Below are 24,074 nucleotides of genomic sequence, written 5' to 3' on the forward strand. Positions count from 1 at the left end.
ACGAGGGTGAATGAAACAGAAAAAAGTCTGCTCTCTTGGGCCTTATTTTCTAGTTATCTGTGATAATTATCTCGGAAAATGTATATAAAACACACAGCACAGTGTATGACAGTCAACAAAGTAGTGGCCACTACTACTTTGATAATCATGTTGGTTTCATGTTTGCAATGACCAAGAGTCAGGGGTTAACTGAAAGACCCATACACATATCCATTACTCAAATAACTTTCTATGTGCTCCAAGCTGACTTTGCCAAATAGTATGAGCAACACCCCTAATGCTGCAGGGTGCACAGTGTCTCTATAGTGATAGTGTGAGTAGTTTCTGGGGGTGCAGGTGCCACCTGCTTCCTTGGTTGTTTCTAGGGAGCTGGCACATGCTACCTTTGTGTGTGGAAGTGGCTGTGGTGCAGGCCGAGGCAGGAGGATGAGTTGGAAGCAGGGAATATCTGGGAAAGCAGTTCATCTGGCCCTGGCTCAGAGATCCCTATCCACCACAGTCCTGCTTCTACAGGGCAACAGCGGACAACCCATTCTTTTCCTCTAATCCTACTGAAATGTTTGGCTTTCTCCCTCCCTCCCTTCTTTTTCCACTCTCTCTCTTCTCTTTCCTGCATTTCCTCTCTTGACTGAGGCCTGTGTGGGGCTTGCTGGTGCACTGTGCACCTACTGCTTCTTCCTAGGGATCCCCTGGAGAGGACTGTCCACTCAACACCAAGATGGGGAAGGACTTACTGAAAAAGACCCACATGACCACCACTCTCCTGAAGATTTTCCAGGGATCATTTCCCTGAACCCTCCCACCAAGCCTACCAGCCAGGTTCCTCTGACCACTCTACTTTGCTATGGGACCTCGGAAGAGTCCCTTCTTTTCCAAGAGGATTTACTAGATGCCAGGCACTATTCTCAGCATGTAACCCTTCTAAACAAGTAACTTATTCAACATACACGTAATGGTGTGAGGTAGGGACTATGATTAACTTTGTGATTCAAAATTCTTAAATTAATAGACGAAGAAACTGAGGCACAAAACAGTGGATGCAAATCACAGTCAGCTCTCCTAACCCTGACTCAGAGGCTGAGTTTTGTCCCTCAGCCTGGACTGCAGGAAACCTATAAGCAAGCTCTCAAGTGGGTGCAGGAGGAGGAAGGTCTTATGATCTTGGGGAAATTTGGTACAGATACTTCCAGGAGCAAGCATCCTCCAATATCTGACTAAAGAGCAATACTGACTCAGGCAAGGAGAAAGTGAGTGGGCAGAGTAAGGAGGAAAGCAAGTCTGAGGTCATGGCAGCACCTGTGCCCTGACACTGCTGGAAAGATGTGTCACCAGAAGGTACCTACAGGAAGCAATGGGATTTCATTCATCCAATCTGATCTTACACTCTGATAGTGACATGTGGAACAGCTGCAGTTACATGCCTGCATGGCTGCATCGTAAAAAGGCGCATTGTGTGGATCAGAGGCTATTAGCCAGTCAGGGTTTGGGGAAGCATCATTTCAGCAGAGTAAGTAACGGCACAGTGCATCGAGTCCCCAGTGCATTTCTCTGTATCTTGATCTTCCTCTATTTGTGCTTTTCTGTTCCTCTGCCTGGAGGTCTTGCCTCCATTCAGGTCTCTGCTCTAAAACAGACCTTGTGTGTACTTTATCGCAAACAGTTCCCTTTCCACCCCTCAGCAGCGGGCCCCACTCCCTTTGTTTCGCCCTTTCCCAACCTGAAAACGTGCCATTTACCTGCCAGCTTGCTTATCTGCATGGAGCCCATGCTCCACTAGGGTAGGAACTTTGAGTTATTTCTGCTGCATCCTCTGCCCTTGCAAAAGTACCTGTCACCTGGGAGGCACTTAGCAAGTACTTGTTACCTAAATGGACAATGTGAAAAATCAGCACGCTCCATTCTCAGGCCACACTGCTGGAGATGACTGTATGGCTTCGGGGCTGGCCCTCTGAGCGTGATGTGGTACACAGAGGAAGGTGGGTGCACAAGGACCGTGCTGTTCTGTAGGAATCCTATGAGGAATCTGCTGGGTACTATCACAACCTGGAGTCAGGGTAGTTCGGGAGGCACTGAGGTTGCTGCGAGATGGCTCATGCGAGCAGGCAAGCTCCCTCGCCTGGATGGAAGAAGAACTCAGCAAGCGAGGCACTGAGGACCCTTCCATTAAGTAAGGCTTTCTTACCCATCTCTGGTTCCAGGGGTTACATAGGTGGAACCAGGATGCCTACAGCAGAGCTTCAGCAAGGACAGGAAATAAACAGAAAGTGACAAGCGGGCTAGCAGAATGGACTGAAGGCTGTTCTGTAAACCTCTCCTACCCAGCAGTAATTCTCTGGCTTTCTCTGGGCCTGTGTGTCAGTTTGGTCCAGGCCTTTCCAAGCAGCCCCCATACATATCTTGTTCACTCATAACTTCCCCTGTGTCTGTCTTCTGTCTCCATCTACATCAGCCTTGACTGTATTCCACCTACATGGTGCTGGGGGCCTGGGCCTGTGAACCTCTGACCCGTCCTCTCCTGCCAGGCTCAGGCCTGGTTCTCAGCCACTGTTGTTGCCGGGCCCCTCCCAGGGTGCCTGACTCCAGATCTCTGCCACAGATTCAGGACTGGACTCAAAGGCCTCCTCTCTGAGGCACCTTCCCTGACCTGCTTTAGCAGCCACTCCTGATTCTTCTGACTTTGCCCTGTTGTAGGGACTTCCTAAATGGTTGCGACCCATGCTCTCCATGTATGCCTGGTCTGAGGACAGCAGCACCTGGCCCCAGCACGTGCTCGATGGTGATCAGCTGACTGATGGCCGCGTGCTCTGGGTTTGGTGCCAGGCATGTGCTTCCTTCCAGTCTCCCAACAGCCCCCAGAGCTGTTCCGACTCCAGCGTACAGCTCATGTCCAAAGGTGGGGAAGTCAGCTAAGGACCCACTTCATTCTATCCAGAAGCATAAGACAAAGAGAAACTGAATGAGTGGCCAGAAGAGGGAGTGTTTGCCAGGGAGGGCTGGACCTCTGGGGTCTCTGGTGACCTGGCGGTAGAGCCACCTGGATAACGTGTGGCTGGATAATGAACAGGTGAAACAGGCCAGGCTTTGCACTGGGAAAGGGGAGCAAGGGGAATGAAGAAAGCGCCAGACAGTTCCCATGGAAGTTTATTTTATGTTCCTTGCAAACAACTTGTGGCCCCAGCTGTGATTCCAGCTGCCCTCTCTGACTTCTGTTCCCTGAGCCTGGCTCCTGCTCTTCATTCAAACTGCACCAGCTGCATAAGCAAGGGCAGCGGGGGGCTCCACTGCATGTCAGCCCGCTGCATGGCCTGCAGCTGCTTCTGTATCTCAGCCTGCAACTGGCACAGCTTGTCCTTGTTCACGGGACCCCAGGAGAGGCCATGCAGGTACATGCAGCAGTCGACTGGGATGGGATAGAGTACCTGCTTCAGCTCCATCAGCCCTGTTGTGTGCTCCAGCAGGCTCAGGAGGCAGGCACTGGAGATGGGGTTGTCGGAGAGGCTCAGGGAACTGAGGTGGGAGCAGTGGCACAGGGCGGGCAGGAGGGCACTGAGGTGGGCATCCTTCAGCCGGCAGTGGTTCAGGTCTAAGTGCTGCAGCGTCCCTGAGACCTCCCTCAGCAGGGTCCCCAAGGGTCTAGGGATCATGTAGGACAGGTTGTTGCCACTCAGATCCAGCTTCTTCAGGCAAGTGGTATGAGGGCTCTGGGACAAGTAGGTGATGTCAGTGTCGAGAAGCCTGCAGTAGCAGATCTCCAGGGAATGCAGTGGAACCCACAGACAGCTGAGGAGAGAAGGATGGCTGTGTGAGGGTAGGGCCCAGGTCCCCCGCCCGGAACACCTACTTGTCCCTGAGGAAGCCAGTCCTATGGCCACCCCCTCATTAGGGAAGCCATTTACCAGCAGGGTCAGAAGCATGTCCTTTGGTGTCCCAAGGCCTGGCTCTCTCTCAACAGACCTACCAGGTCCTCCACGAACCCCTCCAACTCTAAGTTTCTCTTTGGTGAAAGGGAGACTCACATTATCCATACCCAATATGACTGCTGAGAGGAGCCACCTGAAAGAGTTTATCTGATGAGAAGCAACCATAGGCTGAGCCCATTATTCCTCAGGTTTGGGTTTGGGGAAGCTGCTGCTCAGGCTTCCGTTTAAGCCAGGGCTGGGGGTCCTGAATGCCCTATCTGGAAATTTCTAGGAGACGTGCACAGAGTGGATACTGATTGTCCTTCAGAGCTCTGTACCCACCTGTCTGGGGCAGTATGAGCTCAGAAGGAGAGGCCTAACCTGTGCTGTCTCAGGATCTTTTCTTGGGAACCAGTGTAACATTCAGCAGTGCCTGAAAAGGTTTGCTGAGTAAATAAACATATTATTAGGACAGGCGCAATGGCTCACACCTGTAATCCCAGCACTTTGGGGAGCCGAAGTGGGTGGATCACCTGAGGTCTGGAGTTCAAGACCAGTCTGGCCAACATGGTGAAACCCCGTCTCTACTAAAAATGCAAAAATTAGCCAGGTGTGGTGGCCCATGCCTGTAATCCTAGCTACTTGGGAGGCTGAGGCAGGAGAATCACTTGAACCGGGGAGGTGGAGATTACAGTGAGCCGAGATCATGCCACTGCACTCCAGCCTGGGTGACGGAGACTCTCTCAAAAAAAAACCTAAAAAATTAAATGAAATACATGGAAGCCCACTGTTTTGGACTAAGCTCCTGCACTAGACCTCAAAAGACCAGAGCAAACCAGAATGCAGTCACTTGTGCTAAGTGTCAGGTAATCAAACTGAACTTTGAAACTGGTCAGTTTTCCAAAAAACAGGAGATTCACACCAACCAATCAGAAGGGGCCCAGGATGATAAGGAAGTGCCCTCTGTTTTAACCCTATAAGGAAAGTAACTGTCAACTGACCAATCTGCTTTTTGTTTTGGCTTTTTTCATCACTTTTCTGCTTATAAAGCCAGTCTCTTCCGCTCAGCTCATCAGAGCTCTTATTCTATTTTATAGAATGGGAGGCTGTCCCAATTTGTGAATCACAAACCTAAGCCAATTAGAAGGCCAGGTATGGAGGCTCATGCCTGTAATCTCAGTGCTTTGGGAGGTTGAGGTGGGAGGATGGCTTGAGGCCAGGAGCTCAAGACCAGCCTGGGTAGCAAAGCAAGACCTTGTCTCTACAAAAAAGTTTTTAAAAAATTCACAAGGTGTAGTGGTGCGCATCTGTAGTCTTAGCCACTTAGGAGGCTGAGACGGGAGGGTAGCTTGAACACAGGAGTCTGAGGCTGCGTGAGATGTAACTGTGCCACTGCACTCTAGCCTGGGTGACATAATGACCTCCTGTCTTTAAAGAGAAAAAAAAGCCAATTAGATCTTTAAATTAAATTTGTTGTAATTTTTTTTGAGACAGAGTCTCGCTCTGTTGCCCAAGCTGGAGTGCAGTGGTGCAATCATGGCTCACTACAGCCTCAAACTCCTGGGCTCAAGCAATCCTCCTGCCTTGGCCTCCTGAGTAGCTGGGATGAAAGGTGCACTACCATGCCCAGCTAATTTTTGTTTTTGTTTTTGTTTTGTTTCTGAGATGGAGTCTTGCTCTGTTGCCCAAGCTAGAGTGCAGTGGCGCGATCTTGGCTCACTATAACCTCCACCTCCTGGGTTCAAGAGAGTCTCCTGCCTCAGCCTCCCGAGCAGCTGGGATTACAGGCACATGCCATCATGTCTGGCTAATTTTTGTATTTTTAGTAGAGATGGGGTTTCTCCATGTTGGCCAGGCTGGTCTCAAACTCTTAACCTCAAGTGATCCACCTGCCTCTGTCTCCCAAAGTGCTGGGATTACAGGCATGAGCCACCATGCTTGGCCTTAATTTTTGTGTATTTATTTGTCGAAATGTGGTCTCACTTTGTTGCCCAGGCTGGTTTCCAACTCTGGCCTCAAGCAAGCTTCCCACTTCAGCCTCCCAAAGTGGATATTATTTTTACAGCAACATGCATCTTTCCCCATCAAATGTTTCCAAAGCAGATCCCAGCCATCAACTGCATCTGAACCCTGGGTTCCCAGGCTGTGCCCACAATTCCATGAGCATCTAAGAATGGGCCCCATTTCCTGTCTTGTTCCCCTGTCCTGACCTCACTTAGGAGTATTCAGGGAACTCTTTGGATGCCCCTGTCCACCCATTCACCTGAGTACATAATGTAGGTTGCCCGAGAGGTAGGAGTAAGACAGGTGCAGCTTCTGGAGGTGGCCCAGCCTGGTGAGCTGTGAGAGGAAGTAGCTGGAGGGCCGCTCGCCCCGTGAGGAGAAGGCCCAGTTGTAGTAGATGAGTTTGAGGCTGCGCAGGTTGAAGATCCTTCCCAGCTGTGTTGCAGATAGGTTTGGATCTGACAATGCCCAGAACCAGTCAAACCAGTCAAACACCTCCAGCTCCTGGATGAAATCCAGCTTGAGTGTCTTCAGGATCCCCAGCAGACTGTGGAAGGGCATCTCCTCAATGTGCAGCTTCCTACAGCAGAGATGCAGGGCCCCGTGGCTCTGTTCCACTTTCGTCAGGAGGCTGGAGAGGAACTTATCTAACTTGAAGGGGCCTCTCAGGAAAAGATCAATGTGTATTTCCACTGCTTCCCATGGCTGCTTTGGTCCTTTTTTCATATTCTCTGTTGGCTTGGGCCTGGCCGCGGCCTGGGGCATCTCTGCCTTGACTGTTGATGGCAACCAAAATGGGAACTTGGCCAAGGCTTCAGAAGCCCCTTTACTGTGGACTTGCTCAGAGTCCAGGGTGAAATCCAGCATCCTCAGTTCTGACTTCCTGTGGGGAGACAGGAGTGAGGAGATGCTGGAGAGTCCATGTGAGATGAGCGGCAGCAGTCCTGGGCCGCTCCCCAGACCCCAGTACCAGCTCGCCTCGCCTCTCCTCTCCAATGGGCTTTTCCTCCCTCACCCAGGCTCCTTGCTAGCCCCTATTCCTCATACAGCTCATACCACCACCCCTAGAAGGTAAAAAGCCCTCTCCTTAAAGCCTTGTAGCTGTACCATCAACCACTTAACTCAGAAACATATAGTTTCCCCACTTGTCCCCCGAGGCGATTTAACGGTCCCCTCCCCTGGATCTCAGCTCACCCTCCCTCTGGCTCTGAGCTGAGGTCTTGCTCCCAGCATCCCCCTTACCTGGGACAAGCCCTGTGGGCAGAAAAGGCCTCCAGCCCATCCACCACAGCTTGCAGGCTGTCTTGGTTGGGCCACTGCACTATCAGAGAGCCCAGACGGAGAAAGGGGAAGGGCCAGGCCTGTACCAAGGCCTTCAGAGCCTTTCTGTGCCCCTTGGCAAATGCAGCAGTGAGTAGTGGCGGGAAAAGGTTCACTGTGAGCTGTTCCAACACCAGTAGAACTGAAGCCTCATTGCTCAGCAGGCTGTGGGCTGCAAGTTCCAAGAGCCTGAGAGGTGCTGGGTGGTTCACCTCCATGGACCTGGAGCAGAAGAAGGTAGAAATCCTCAGAAGACTAATGGCTCAGCATCGCTCCCAGGCCAATGCGGGAGATGCAAGCCTTTTGCATCTGTCACAGAACCAAATGCTGGCTCCTCCCGCCATTCAGGACCAAAACCTCAACATTCAGGTCTTGTAAGCCTGAGACCCTGAAGCCCTCAGGCCTTGGGGACATGGGATCCAGAACCTCAGGGGTTTAGATCTATTCCTTGCCAGGCTGTAGAGGCTTTGAATTGACCCACACTTTCCTCTTCTGCCTTCACCATTAAGATCATGAACACATAACTGAGGACACTGTCCCCAAACTCCACATCAATTCTCCCAAAGCGTATGTAGATTCTGAGCAGTTCTCATCACTTCCAGTTTTACCAAGCCATTATCTCTTGCCCCTATTACTGCAGTGGCCTTCTAACTTGTCTCTCTGCTTCTGTCCTTGTGCACCCTGTGGTCAAACTCAGATCATGACACTCGTTTCCTCAAAACTCTAGTGGCTTCATTTTCACTGTGAATACAATCCACCCTGCAGCTGTGCCTCAGAGTCTAGCATCCGAGTATCTCAGGGTCCACCTCCTGTCACTCCCCTCACTATTCACTCTGCACCAGCAACCTACACTGGACTCTATTTCTCTCCTCAAACACCAGCAACGCCCTGCTTCAGGGCCTTTGCGCTTCCTGTTTCCTCTGCCTAGAAGTGTCTTCTCCCAAATATCCTCATGGCTGGCCCCCTTACTTCATTCAGGTTTCTATTAAAATTTCACCCTGAGAGGTCTTCCCTGACCACCCAAGTAGAATAGCACTCTCATCCCTTAATTACAGCTTTATCTTTCCTAACCTGATTTACAGCGCTTCTTCTATCACCCCTTTTCTGTTTCTGTCTCTCTTACACATACACGCACGCGCACACACATAAATGCACACACTCGCATATTATCTGTCTCCTCTCTGCTAAATTATAAGCTCCATGAAAAAAGGGGCTGTATCTGCTTTCATTACTGCTATAGTCTGAGTGATAAACATAGTTCCTGACATACACCAGACAAGCAGTATATATTTTAAATGCATTTCAAGAGCAAGTTTGCACAATAGACGCTTATCACAATCCCACTGATGGAGTTGAGGGTAATATGGAATGGAGGATTTTTTCTTTCTATGCTCTCACAGAGCATCAGGTTCAGGTTAGTTATGGATTCTTTCAACTGCCCAAATGCCTCCTTTTTTCCGTGAAATGCGGGAGTGTAGACTCCCGTGAAATGCGAGTGTAGACCTCGTCCCATCACTTTCCACAGTCCACCACAGAGCAAGGCTTTGTGTAAGGAGGGGGAAGTTCTAGACCTGCACTGTCTGATGCGGGAGCCCCAAGCCACATGTGGTTACCGAGTGCTTGAAATGTGGCTAGCGTGACTAAAGGACTGGATTTTAAATTAAATTAAATTCTAATTAATTACAATGTAAATAGCTTCACGTAGCTAGATGCTACACTTTTGGACAGCAGCATTCTAGAATCTATGCTAGTCAGAGACAAGAAACATTCATTTAGTCTCACAAGCTATGAAATCCATTTGCATGAGGCCACTATGGCCTTGGTAATAAACTGGGCGAGGACAAAGGACAGTATAAGAAAGGACTATTGGCCAATCATACATTGGAAGCTACCTAGCAAAGGCTTAAATACTAGCAAATCAAATCAAAGGCCTGACACATTAAATCTATAAATATCTCTCACAAATAGTGATGAAGTACAATTGAGCAAGAATGGTTAATGTTAGGTTTATTAATTATTAATGTCAATGCATTTGGGAAAATCAAAGAAGAAACAGAAGGGAAGCTTCTGAACCTGATACTTAGTAGTGGTGTTTTATAAACATTGCTTTTTTTTTTTTTTGAGACAGAGTCTTGCTCTGTCACCTAGGCTGGAGTGCAGTGGCACAATCTTGGCTCACTGCAAGCTCCGCCTCCTGGGTTCGTGCCATTCTCCTGCCTCAGCCTCCCGAGTAGCTGGGACTACAGGCGCCTGTCACCACGCCCAGCTACTTTTTTTGTATTTTTAGTAGAGACGGGGTTTCACTGCATTAGCCAGGATGGTCTTGATCTCCTGACCTCGTGATCTGCCTGACTCGGCCTCCCAAAGTGCTGGGATTACAGGCGTGAGCCACCGCGCCCAGCCAACATTGCTTTAAAAGTCAGAAACAAGATGAAGATGGTGTGGCCACCATGAGAGTGTGCCCTGCACCTCCAACTCAGGAAATGCACCTGAGCAAGGGCAGCGGGAATCCCTGGCAGCCTTAAGGCCCAAGTCATACCACCACATGCTGCTCACCAACAATGACTGAGGACAGATTAGTTCCTGGGAGACAATGTGACAGACTAGTTCCTGGGAGACACCACTCCTGTGACAACCACCTTTGGCTTGAGGACTCCCTTATGGCTTTACCAAATCTTCCTGAGTGCACACATTTCCACCCAACCTTCCCTCCAGCTCTGCTTCACCAAACACAGCGACGCAGGTCTGTGGGGTCTCCACGCCTTCCCTGCTCACTCCTCAACGCCCCTTATAGGGAGCTCCCCTAGTAAAATCCTTGGATGTTTTTGCATCTTGGTATCTGCTTCTAGCAGGACTTTGATGGAGTTTAGGATGTGCCTTACCAAAATACAGCAACTTAGCATACTGAATATTTTAAGCTGAAGGAATTTGAGAAACGGCATGGGCAGGCAGGATTTTCTGACCTTCCCCTGTAGTAGGTATAAGACCCTCCTGTGAGAGGTGCTCCCCTTATACCAGAAGGAAAGGCATATCCTTATTTCCAAAGACGAAGGCTTGCCAAGAGGAATCTGAACACATAGGCCCGCTGTTTCGCCACTTTATTAAACTTGGCTCATAGTCTCATACTCCTTTTGTCTTATCATATTTCTCCATGACTAATCAAAAAATTGTTTTCTCTCTATATATAAACATACATATATACATATATATAATATGTGTGTGTGTGTGTGTGAGAGAGAGAGAGAGAGAGAGAGAGAGGAGCTGTATCATGGGTAATTTTGTTGATGTTTGAATTAGAAACAAGCATGCACACTATCAACATTGTCTGGGAAAGTTGTAGCCAGTGCAATAAGACACATAACAATGGGGCTGTCTATGGCAATAAAAAGAGGCAAATAATTATGTACATAGTGTAGGAAAAAAATGGTGTTGTGGCTCAGAATGTCACCCCAAAATACGGCACTTAGAAGGTCTCTCTCTGACTTTTCTCTGCCTTTCTGTGTGAGAGCTAGTCATAAAGGAATTCTCTGACCTTCCTCTCCTGAAAGTAGGTCGTTAGACCCCCATGTGACAGGTGTCCTGTCCTATACCAGGAGGAAAGAAATGCTACACAGAGGGGCCAAGAAGAATCTGAACGAACAGGCCTTGTTAAGTTCTCCCCAGCTTATTACCATTAGACCACAGGCTTTTTGTCCAATCATACTTGTACATGACTGTCCATCCTTCATCAAACCTAAGCATAGATATATACAGATAGTCAGGTGCAGTGGCATGCACCTATAGTCCCAGCTACTTGGGAGGCTGAGGCAGCAGGACTGCTTGAGCCCAGGAATTCAAGGCCAGTCTAGGCAATATAGTAAGACCCCAGTCTCTAAAAAAAAAAAATTAAATTAAAAACTAAAGTTCTCCGGCCGGGCGCGGTGGCTCAAGCCTGTAATCCCAGCACTTTGGGAGGCCGAGACGGGCGGATCACGAGGTCAGGAGATCGAGACCATCCTGGCTAAAATGGTGAAACCCCGTCTCTACTAAAAAATACAAAAAACTAGCCGGGCGAGGTGGCGGGCGCCTGTAGTCCCAGCTACTCGGGAGGCTGAGGCAGGAGAATGGCGTGAACCTGGGAGGCAGAGCTTGCAGTGAGCTGAGATCTGGCCACTGCACTCCAGCCTGGGCGACAGAGTGAGACTCCGTCCCAAAACAAAACAAAACAAAACAAAAAACTAAAGTTCTCCTTGGGTCTTTGAGTCTTCATTTCTGAAGGTTCCCTGTTCACGTAAAACTTTGATAAATTTGTTACAGTGTCCTCTTGTTAATCTGCCTTTTAAAAATAGGGGTATCAGCAAAGACCCTTGAGATGGGTGAGGAAAAGCTTTGATTTTTTTCTCCTCCGCAACGGAAAGTAATGGATCCTCTGTAATGTACCCTTCTGGGTTATCAGATTTGAGCCCTGTTCATTATCTTTGAGCTATTTTGTAACTTTATAAGTTGTAGGTAACTGATAGACATATAAATTCTGTCTGGTCTGGTAAGGATTTTCCCCTAACTTCTACCTGTGGAAAATTTTGTCTCCATCTGAAATTCATCTCAACATCCCTTCATGTCATAGAGATGTGTGCTGGCTTAACCCTTCTTTAACAGCTGCCTGGTACTTCATATTATATGACCAAAATAAATTCTTTTTTTTTTTTTTTTTTTTTTGAGATGGAGTCTCGCTCTGTCGCCCAGGCTTGGGTGCAGTGGCCAGATCTCAGCTCACTGTAAGCTCCACCTCCCGGGTTTACGCCATTCTCCTGCCTCAGCCTCTTGAGTAGCTGGAATTACAGGTGCGCGCCACCTTGCCCAGCTAGTTTTTTTTGTATTTTTTATTAGAGATGGGGTTTCACCATGTTAGCCAGGACGGTCTCGATCTCCTGACCTCGTGATCCGCCCGTCTCGGCCTCCCAAAGTGCTGGGATTACAGGCTTGAGCCACCGCACCCGGCCAATAAATTCTTTAACACATGTTCATTTTTATATCTGTATAAAGTCACAATTCTACTTTTCTGAAAATTATCTTTTAACCATTGAAAGCTAAAAAGGATAAAATAGGAAACAGCTAATATAATTAATAGGAGTATTTCTGCTGATGTGACTGCACAAGAGTGCCTAGTATTTCCAGCAAGAACTGAGAAGTAAATGTATAATAGCAGAAGTAATTTAGACATATGAAATAAACCATTCACTCACTTTTTTTCTGTCATCTAGGGATAACAATAAATGTGAAAATAGTATTGAGAATTAAAAAATTGGCTGGGCACCGTGGCTCATGCCTATAATCCCAGCACTTTGGGAGGCCGAGGCAGGCAGATCACAAGGTCAGGAGATTGAGACCCTCCTGGCTAACATGATGAAACCTGAAACCCCGCATCTACTAAAAATACAAAAAATTAGCCGGGTGTGGTGGCGGGCGCCTATAGTCCCAGCTACTTGGGAGGCTGGGGCAGGAGAATGGCGTGAACCTGGGAGGCAGAGCTTGCAGTGAGCTGAGATTGTGCCACTGCACTCCAGCCTGGGCGACACAGCGAGACTCCATCTCAAAACAAACAAAAAAAGAATTAAAAAATTAATGTAATGGAGTAAAAATAATAAATGGAAAGACATGTAAATGGATGAAGAGAGCAAATATTGAAAATACATAAATATTATAATTAGGACATTTTAAATAATGTATAATTATAACTTTAGAAGAAACAACAAAAGAAAAATTAAGAGAAGACTATTGGAGAGATACTAATGTGAAATTAATTCAAACTGGCTGGGCATGGTGGCTCACGTCTGTAATCCCACCACTTCGAGAGGCTGAGGTGGGTGGATCACCTGAGGTCAGGAGTTTGAGACCAGTCTGGCCAACATGGTGAAACCCCATCTCTACTTAATATACAAAAAAAAAATTAGCCAGGTACGGTGGTGCACGCCTGTAATCCCAGCTACTCGAGAGGCTGAGGCAGGAGAATCACTTGAACCTAGGAGGCGGAGGTTGCAGTGAGCCAAGATCAGGCCACTGCATTCCCGTATGGGTGACAGAGTGAGACTGTCTCAAAGAAAAAAAAAAAATTCCAACTTAAAGTTATTGGAACTTGAAATTATTCTGAGCCTTGAGAGAAATGTGGCTATGTGGCCTGAGTCATGTAATATGCAGCTGCGACTTCTACTTCTCTGATTATAGATCAACTTTCTTCCTTATTCTTGTACTATAGAAAATTAGGAAGACCAAATGGCACCAGATATAAGACCCCTCCAGATCACTACCTCTTCTCAGGGAGTCACAAAGTAATCTTTCTTGGAATATAGCATTCTATCATCAACCAAATCACTGTAAGGAATGCACTGGTTTTGTATGGAAAACTCTGTAATCCTGCTAAAATTTCTCTGTCTCTGCCTATATAAGTGAAACCTTAACTTCACTGCTTTGGAACACTGACTCTGTTCATCTGGAGTGAGTGTTTCCTGGGTGGCTATACTCAAGCTTTGTGTGCAAATAAACTCTATATTTAATCATATATTCCGATCTCATTATTTAACATTAACACTAATATTGCCATATGTTTACATAAAACAATATTATGTTGACCTGAGAACAGAAATCAATCTATGAAAACACACAGAGCAAGCTCTTCCAAGAGCTCATAGAATTATTGAAAGATCTGATTTTCATTGTCCACAAAGCCTGACCACAGATAGCTTAGGCAAAAAGAGGAGCTTTCTGGGAGAGGATTCCATTGTAGCTTACCTAACTGAAGAAAACTGTCTAACAAAGTCAAGGCCTTGGCAGCAGGAGACCCTGTCTACTCTCTGCTCCCTATCCTTAGAGCTCTGCCACAAACCCAGCAGCAAAAAACCCTCCAGGATGGTTCCCTGTCTCTGTCTTCTCTTGCCAAATGTCAAACGGCTTTGAGAAGGATAGATTTGTAAGATGCACCACCTAGGAAACAAAAAAAACTCCTGCCAATAAAACTGAAACCTATGAAGGTAAGACCCATACTGATTTTTCTGAGATTTCAATCTCTGACACATCCATAATGAACAATGAGTGGGACTCCTTGGTTGGTGAATGAATAGTGCTAAAAGGTGGAGTACAGTGTTACAGTGAGAAGATAATTTTTTGGCCAATAAACATATAAAAAGACATTCCATATTACTAATTAGGGAGACACAAATCAAAAGTACAATGAGATATTACCTCACATCCATTAGGATGGCTACTATCAAAAAAACAAAACAGAAAAAAATGTGTTGGTGAAGATACAGCAACATTGCAACCCTTGTACAATGCCGGGAATGTAGAATGGTGGAACTCCTGGGAAAACAATACGGTGGTTCCCCAAAAAACTAAAATTAGATCCAGCAATTTCAATTCTAGGAATATACCCAAAAGGACTAAAAGCAAGGTCTTGAAGATGTATTTGTACACCCATGTTCACAGCAGCATTATTCACAACAGCCAAAATGTGGAAGCAACGCAAATGTCCATCAGCCGATGAATGGATAAACAAAACGTGATATATAAATACAATGGGATATTATTCAGCCTTAAAAAGGAAGAAAATTCTGACACAAGCTACAACACATATGGACCTTGAGAACACTAGGCTGAGTGAAATAAAAAGGACAAATACTGTAGGATCCCACTTGTATTTCCAGATTGAAGATAATTTTAAATGGGAGACATTTTGAGACACAGCAGATGCAGAAAGAAGCCATTTCAGAGCTTCCCTTATCTGGCTAAAGGCAGAGCCTTCTAAGAATGAAGTTGTCATAAAGCCTCTCTTTAGGAGAGCTTCACTTCCAGACAGGGCCACTTGCAATGGGATGAGAAATTGTATAAGAACACATTATCATCAAGTGTTATATATTCCATTTATTCTCCTAAAAGGCCATTTATCTTTCCCATGGAAACCCTTTCTCCCCTCACCCTTTCCCCTATAAAGCTGGTGTACAAATCCCTACCTCTAGTTCTTCAGGGAGCTTCTCATTTAAATGCTGCCCCACACACATGTAAAGAAATCTTGTCTTTTCTCCTGTTAATCTGTCTATTGTTTGGTTACTTTTTGCCCCTATTAATCTGTTAATTTGCTCATTTGCAGCTCCCACGCACCACTGGACCTGAGCTGGCAGAGGAAAAGCTTTCCCTCCCGCACAGTTATATAAGATATCTAGAGTAGTCAAATTCATAAAGACAGTAAGAATAGAGATTTCCAGGAGCTTGGGTGGGGGAGAAATGACACAAGACACGGACCCCCTCTTAGGGGCCTGGAAGCTCCCAAACATAAAAAATTTTAAAACTCTTGAGTTCCTCCAAGGGAAATTCTAGACATCTAGCTAGTCCTAAAAAATAAATAAGTAACTTGGGGCTGGGTATGGTGACTCATGCCTGTAATCCCAGCACTTTGGGAGGCTGAGGCAGACAGATCACTTGAGGCCAGGAGTTTGAGACCAGCCTGGCCAACATGGTGAAATCCCGTCTCTACTAAGTGGTGCATGCCTGTAGTCCCAGCTACTCGGGAGGCAGAGGCATGGCAATTGCTGGAACCCAGGAGATGGAGGATGCAGTGAGCCAAGATTGCGCCACTGCTCTCCAGCCTGGGTGACAAAGCAAAACTCCCTCTCAAAAAGCAAATACGTAAAAATAAATAAATAAGTAACTTGATAAACAAAATGTATCATGTTTTGCAGGTTCTTATTTAAAAAAAACAGAGAACAGTAGCCTAAAATAATTGCCAAGGAAATTAGATCCAAAGATGTTCAATTTTCCTATAAAAATGAAAAATAACATCTTAACATATATCTCTGAGTTGTCTTTCAGAAGCCTGGACCCTCACCAAATGCAACTGCTGGCTCATGGACCCTTGATAAGAGAGTTGAAGATTGAACTCTGACCACCATTCTTTGTTCTAAATTTCTTCCTGAGGGGGCTGGGTGTACTGGCTCACAGCTGTAATCCCAGCACTTTGGGAAGCCGAGGTGGGTGGACCATCTGAGGTCAGGAGTTTGAGATCAGCCTGGGCAACATGGCAAAACTCTGTCTCTATAAAAAAATACAAAAATTAGCCAGGCCTGGTGGCATGTGTTTAGTTCCAGCTACTTGGGAGGCTGAGGTGCGAGGATTGCTTGAGCCTGGGAGGTGAGGGTTGCAGTGGGCCAAGATTGTACCATTCCACTCCAGCCTGGGCAACAGAGTGAGCCAAGATTGTACCACTCCACTCCAGAGTGCACCATTCCACTCCAGAGCCTGGGCAAAATCAATAAATAAACACATTTTAAAGATGTTATTTAATTGGTTAATGAGGAAACTGAGAAGGTGTTAAAACCATTTCTAGGGAGAATCCAAAATAAGATCCAGAATATTGAAATGAATCTGCAAATGGAGGTAAAATTGGCTTCCAGTAGGGAGAGAAGCCAATTGAATAGGACAAAATGTACATATCTAGAGACAAGAATTATGTCACAATGCTATCACCAGTCTTCTAAAGTAGCTCAAAACAATGAACGACTAGAGACAACCTGGAAGGGTTATGATCCACTTCACGGGAAAACTATCCTATCCTATCCACCAAGGATAGGATAGAATCCATCATTCAGCCAGCTTACTCATCCCAGGCCATACTAGATTCAAGTTTGAGTTGTATGAGACAGACGAAAATTTACAGGGCTATTTCATTACCAAATTCTAAAACATAAACTGACAATGATGCCTCTAAAAATTAAACTACTGACCAATCTCACTTACGAATATCAATGCAATGGTACTGTTAAAGACAGTTAATTGGGAAGTCATAAGGCTGAGATGGCTCCAGCACCTTGAGTTCCTACTTAGGCCAACCAAAACCCAACTCAATGTAAACAGTAAAATGAAATTTAAGCTTAACCAATCTGAAACTGCCAACTAACCTCTCACTAGGGACTTCCCACTTTAACCAATCAAATATGTTTTCTTTGTCTTGTTTCTGTGAATATTTCATCAAATTTCCTCCGTTGCCCCCTTTCCTACCCACCCACAGTGGAGCACTGAACTAGTTGTGGTCTGGTGCTGCCTGATTCGTGAATCAACGAATGCTCAAATAAAGTCATTTAAATTTTAACGTGCCCAAATGTATCTTTTAACAGCATTCAGCAGTACATGAAAATAATAATGGAGTATGAGTAAATGAGAAATATTAATAATGCAAAGAGAGTCCAATATGAGCAAATCAAGTCACCATATATACAATAAAATTTACCAAGTTAATAAGACAAAAGAAGGAAAAAAGAAACACTTCACAAAACAATTTCCCAAAAGAAAAAAATATGGCCAGGCGTGGTGGCTCATGCCTGTAATCCCAGCACTTTGGGAGGCCAAGGCGGGCGGATCACAAGGTCAGTAGATCGAGACTACCCTGGCTAACATGGTGATACCCCATCTCTACTAAAAATACAAAAAATTAGCTGGGCATGGTGGCAGGCGCCCATAGTCCCAGCTATTCAGGAGGCTGAGGCAGGAGAATCGCTTGAATCTGGGAGGTGGAGGTTGTAGTGAGCTGAGATCGCGCCACTGCACTCCAGCCTGGGTGGCAGAGTGAGACTCCATCTCAAAACAAAAAACAAAAAACAAAAAACAAAAAAAACAAAAAATGGCCAGGCGCGGTGGCTCACCCCTGTAATCCCAGTACTTTGGGAGGCCAAGACGGGCAGATCATGAGGTCAGGAGATCGAGACCATCCTGGCTAACACGGTGAAACCCTGTCTCTACCAAAAATACAAAAAATTAGCCAGGCACGGTGATGGGTGCCTGTAGTCCCAGCTACTCGGGAGGCTGAGGCCGGAGAATGGCGTGAACCCGGGAGGCCAAGCTTGCAGTGAGCTGAGATCGTGCCACTGCACTCCAGCCTGGGCAACAGAGCAAGACTCCATCTCAAAGAAAAAAAAAATATATAAATATATATATATATAAAGATTATTACATATTATATTTAAAAAAGCAAAGATTATTAACTGTATTATCCTTGATTATCTGAAATTTGGAAAAAGATGTCTTAACAAAATAATTCATTTCTAATTTGTTTATAGTTTAGTGAAATGAAAATAACTGTAAGGGGATTATTAAATGAACCATAATACATTCAGTATGATGGAATATCAGTAATTATGTTAAATGGTAATAAATGTACTTCGAGTAGAATGAGATAATTTGGACAGGCTATTATGTACTTATTTATCTATTTTGAGACAGAGTCTTGCTCTGTCGCCAGGCTGGAGTGCAGTAGTGTGACCTCGGCTCACTGCAATCTCTGCCTCCCAGGTTCGAGTGATTCTCCTGCCTCAGCCTCCTGAGTAACTGGAACTACAGGCGTGTGCCACCACACCCAGCTAATTTTTGTATTTTTTTTTTTTTAGTAGAGACGGGGTTTCACCATGTTGGCCAGGATAGCCTCAATCTCTTTACCTCGTGATTCGTCCGCCTCGGCCTTCCAAAGTGCTGGGATTACAGATGTGAGCTGCCGCGCTTGGCCTTAATTTTTTTTAAAGCATAAAAAGATTTACTGTGTAGTGTGCTTGATTATATTAAGATATACAGCTGGGTGCAGTGGCTCATGCCTGTAATCCCAGCACTTTGGGAGGCTGAGGCAGGTGTATTGCCTGAGCCCAGGAGTTTGAGACCAGCCTGGGCAATGTGGCGAAACTCCATCTCTACTAAAAATATAAAAACGTAGCCGGACATAGTGGCATGCACCTGTTGTCCCAGCTATTTGGGAGCCTGAGGTGGATCACCTGAGCCTGGGAGGTAAAGGCTGCAGTGAGATTGCACCACTGCACTCCAGCCTGGGTAACCGGAGTGAGACCTTGTAACACCACCACCACCACCACCACCACAACAGATTTACATGCTACAAGCAAGTCTTAAAGTAAAAACAGCAAGATGTCATTGGGGCTGTTTTTCACTCTCCTCTTCACAAAGTGCTGTAAACATTCTTATCAGTGCTCAGGTATTCCTTTTAACTGGTTTGTTTATATTTCTCTAGGGGCTAGGGGAGGAAGACTATGGGAAATGTACTTGAGACTCCTTTTGTAGTAAAGTCTAAGCAGTCCTACTTCAAGTCTGAAACCTTCCAGCCAGATTAAATGATACAAACATGGGAAAATAAAAAGAAAATGGAATTAAATGATCATCGGATCACTACCCAGGACGGTACATTTTAAGATTGCAATAGTAACTCCTAACAGTTAACATTAAACAAGTGTTTAATATCAGTTTACAAGCACTACTTTATTTAATCATCACACAACACAAAATTTAAAATATCCGTAGCACCTTATTCCCATTTTACCACTGAGAAACACTTTGTGTAAGTAACACAGGAAAGAACTGGAGCTAAGTTCTTTTTTTTTTTTTTTTTTTTTTTTTTTTTTTTTTGAGACAGAGTCTTGTTCTGTCACCCAGGCTGGAGTGCAGTGGCCTGATCTCAGCTCACTGCAACCTCCGCCTCCCAGGTTCAAGCAGTTCTCCTGTCTCAGCCTCCTAAGTAGCTGGGATTACAGGTGCACGCTACCATGCTCAGCTAATTGTTTTGTATTTTTAGTAGAGACGGGGTTTCACCATGTTGGCCAGGCTGGTTTTGAACTCCTGATCTCAAGTGATCCACCTGCCTTGGCCTCCCAAAAGGAGCTAATCTCTTAACACCACACACTGGTCTCTCCCCTGTGCAAAATGCTCAACTCAAACGGCAGTTCTAAAGACTAAATGTGAGGTTGTGCACAGTGGCTGATGCCTATACTCTTAGTGCTCTGGGAAGCCAAGGCAGGGAGATGGCTTGGGGCCAGGGGTTTTGAGACCAGCCTGAACAACATATCAAAACCCTGTCTCTACAAAAAAATAAAAATAAAGATTAAATGTGCATCCGGTTGCCTGCCCTATAGTTAGTCATTAAATGAGAGCATTATTCTTAAATTATTAATATTTACTTGTGCATAGCCTGGGGTCCCATGTAGAGATTTCCCAACCATTTTGTTCAATCCGTATATTACAATATTGTATGTTGCACAGGTGAAAGTGGGAATGGCTTCAAATCTATGATTCCATAAGTCAATAAAGGATTAAGGCAAGAAAATAGAAACACGGTTGAAAATTTATAAATCACAAGTTGGTGAAATTGTAAGTCAGGTTGATGTGGTAAGACAGTAACTGAGGAAATGGGACCATCCTAGTTGCAGAACAATGTTCTGGTTGTGAGTTCACGAGTGGCAATACTTCGGAATGGGTACCACATTCTGGAGAATGGCTCTTAGCATTTGCAGTCCAAAAATTAAATTTAATCAGTATACAAATAAGTATTTCGGCTCTTAGAAATTATTAAAATGAATCAAAGTAACCAAAAGTCTAATCTTTAAACCATATTGTCAATTATGTATGTATATATAGAGATAAGCCTTTCCTTAAGGTGGAATATTCCATCCCCTTATTGCCCTGTCATCGAGAACTCATTATTGCTCCCACATTGCTCACTGGAAATCATTTCCCTAACCACAGCACTTCTTCCCTGAATCTGCTTTATTTTCTGTAGCATTCATCACTATCTGAACTTAGCTTATTTCCTTCTTGATTGCCTGTTTTCTTCCACTAGAGTGTCAAGCTCTCGCAAGTTTGTTCACTGTCATATCCCCAGCTTCTAGAACAGAGCCTGACACATACTAGGAACTCAATACATGTTTACTGAATAAGTGAATGTAATCTGGAGGTTGTAAATCCAAGTTATATGGAAGTCAATACAAACTCGTTTCCCTCAACAGGTAACAGTTCTCTTACGATTGGATTTTCTTTACCTGTTTCTGAGAGTCAGTTTGTGCTCTCAGAAATCCCCTCTTAAATACAATTTGGTAGGCTTAAGCTGACTTATAGAGTAACTTGATTTGACTTTTGGCTCCACATTAATCATTCAATAAAAGAAAGCATGAGCTACAGGAGGGTCAGCTGTGGAGTAGGATGTGGAACTCATTCATTTCCTTATCCTTTTATCACATATTAGTATCCTGTTAGGTGCAGGATAAAGAGAGCTCTCTGCTGCCTCATTACTCAGTAATTACTCAGTAATTAAAAAATAAAATAGCAAAATTTTTTTTTTTTTTTTGAGACGGAGTCTCACTGTGTTTCCCAGGCTGGAGTGCAGTGGCGCGATCTCGGCTCACTGCAAGCTCCGCCCCCCGGGTTCACGCCATTCTCCCGCCTCAGCCTCCCAAGTAGCTGGGACTACAGGCGCCCGCTACCGCGCCCGGCTAGTTTTTTGTATTTTTAGTAGAGACGGGGTTTCACCATGTTAGCCAGGATAGTCTCGATCTCCTGACCTTGTGATCCACCCGCCTCGGCCTCCCAAAGTGCTGGGATTACAGGCTTGAGCCACCGCGCCCGGCCAAAATAGCAAAATTTTAATAGTTTTTCCAGCCAAAGGAAAATGCCCTTGAATGAAAATGGCTCCACACAGTGTCAAAAGAAAAAAAAAATCTCTATACTGTAACAAACTTATCTTAATGATAAAGCAGTTTAGAACATATGGGGTGGTGGGAGCATCTAATTCAGACTTGGGAAGTCCAGGAATGCTTTTCAGGGGAAGCAGTACAAAAGCTGAGACCTAAAGGATGTGTGGAAATAAGCCTGAAGGGGAGGGGGAACAAATTTTTGAAGCAGACAAAAGAGCAGACATGGATACTCGGCAAGACAGAGTTGGGTCTTACCGAAGAACTAAAAGAAGTGGCTCACGGCTGTAATCCCAGCACTTTGGGAGGCCAAGGCGGGTGGATCACGAGGTCAGGAGTTTGAGACCAGCCTGACCAACATGGTGAAACCCCGTCTCTACTAAAAACACAAAAACTAGCCGGGTGTGGTGATGCGCGCCTGTAATCCCAGCTACTCAGGAGGCTGAGGCAGAACTTCTTGAACCCAGGAGGTGGAGGTTGCAGTGAGCCAGATCACGCCTCTGCACCCCAGCCTGGGTGATAAGAGTGAAACTCTGTCTCAAAAAAAAAAGTTCCATCTAGTAAGAACCTTTTTTTCCCCCCCTCCTATCTCAGCCTTCCAAGTAAGTAGCTGTGACTACAGCCCACGCCTAATTTTTTTTTTTTCGGTAGAGACAGGGTTCCGCCATGTTGCCCAGGCTGGTCTCCAACTCCTGGGCTCAAGTGATCCGCCTGCTTCAGCCCCTTGAAGTGCTGGGATTATGGGGATGAGCCACTGCACCCGGCCAATATTCCTTATTTTAAATTAAAAAGCCAATAAAGTATATTATATTTTTAAAATGTAAAACATTACTCCTTCCTTAAGAAGGGCAGCAGATCACCCTGGATGTTTTTATTTTTATTTTTTAGATAAGAGTCTTGCTCTTGTTTCCCAGGCTGGAGTGCAGTGGTGCAATCTTGGCTCACTGCAACCTCCACCTCCCGAGTTCAAGTGATTCTCCTGCCTCAGCCTCCCCAGTAGCTGTGATTACAAGCCCCTGCCACCATGCCAAGCTAATTTCTTTTCTTTTTTTTTTTTTTGTATTTTAAGTATAGACGGGATTTCACCATGTTGGCCAGGCTGGTCTCGAACTCCTGACCTCAGGTGATTAACCCGCCTCGGCCTCCCAAAGTGCTGGGATTACAGACGTGAGCCACCGCGCCCGGCCTAATTTTTGTATTTTTAGTAGAGATGGGGTTTCACCATCTTGGCTAGGCTGGTCTTGAACTCCTGACCTCAGGTGATCCACCCGCCTCGGCCTCCCAAAGTGCTGGGATTACAGACGCGAGCCACTGCGCCCTGCCTGGATATTTTACATTCTGCAGTTTGGTTCTGGTTAAATAGATGAGGCTTTAGTGATGAACAGTTTGGTACTGGAATTTTGACTCTACACTTACTGGCTGCATGACAGCGGACATTTCAAGCTAAGTTTCAGCTTCCTCATTCGTAAACTGAGGGCAGTAACAGAATCTACCTTCAGGGGGCGTTCAGGAGACAGGCTTCCCTCCTGTTACTAAGCCCTCAGGATGCCTACCCCTATTCTCTAACTCGGCAATCTTCCCGCAACCCTCTGGCCTCAGAGATTCCCTTTCTGTTACAAATCAATAAAGTAACCCTATCTCGTGATGTTAACCCCAAAGATAATTTAAGGAGGCAACAGGTTATCATTAAGGATAATAAAGAATCCTTCGAAGGGAGAAACCATGGTCTAACACAACGGTAAGGGAGCGTCCCCGTTGGGGTGATCGTTTGAACTGACCTAGGATTCCAGGGAAGGATAGGAGAAGGGCCCTGAAACAATTAAATGAACATTACATCGGCAAGGAAGTTCTCGGAGCCTCCGTGGACAGCCGCACTTCAGAGCCGGTGGGATCCGCTTCCAGTCACAGCTGGGAACCCAAGGTCACAGGGGCGCCCTCCGGGAGCTCGCCGGGATGAGCCCAAAATGGCTGGCGGCTGTTGCATGCCGTGGCCCGGCGTATCCGGCTGAACCGGAAGTCCGTTCCTGACCGGGCTTTGCCGGCTGCGAGCTGGGTGTTGTTGCTTATTTTCTAGAGATTGGGTGTGGTGAGGCCCTTAAGGGCCCAGGCATGGAGCCCTGTACTAGATATTCATAAACCATCTCTGCAGCCTAGGCTAGGTTGGCCCTGAAAGCCCCAGGAAGCTTGGGGAGCCAGGGAGAGACATGATGAAGTTATGGCAGGGTGAGATGTGCCCCTTCCTCCTCCTAGGACTGGACGCAGTGAATTTGTATAAAGCTCTTTACCAACTGGAGTCTTAATTAAAGGAAAGGATTAAGGAAAGCCCTAAAGGATCTATGGGAATAGGTATCTCCACCGTGGCCTTGGTCTCAGC

At 45.9% G+C, this 24,074-nt stretch overlaps 1 protein-coding gene across 1 annotated transcript in view; it reads right to left on the reverse strand.

Moving 5' to 3' along the window:
- Positions 1-3,126: 3,126 nt before the first annotated feature.
- The window catches only part of LOC112632422 (PRAME family member 20-like), a 31,055-nt gene continuing 10,107 nt past the window's right edge, over positions 3,127-24,074 (reverse strand). The window contains exons 3-6 of the mRNA XM_025398112.1: positions 23,607-23,770; positions 7,146-7,445; positions 6,163-6,786; positions 3,127-3,780 (exon numbers count right to left, since the gene is read on the reverse strand). Coding sequence (XP_025253897.1) covers positions 3,234-3,780; positions 6,163-6,786; positions 7,146-7,445; positions 23,607-23,770 — 1,635 coding nt within the window. The 3' untranslated portion in view covers positions 3,127-3,233. The remainder of the gene's footprint in view (positions 3,781-6,162; positions 6,787-7,145; positions 7,446-23,606; positions 23,771-24,074) is intronic.

This window comes from Theropithecus gelada, chromosome 10 (assembly GCF_003255815.1).
Source record: "Theropithecus gelada isolate Dixy chromosome 10, Tgel_1.0, whole genome shotgun sequence".
In the NCBI taxonomy this organism is placed as follows: domain Eukaryota; kingdom Metazoa; phylum Chordata; class Mammalia; order Primates; family Cercopithecidae; genus Theropithecus; species Theropithecus gelada.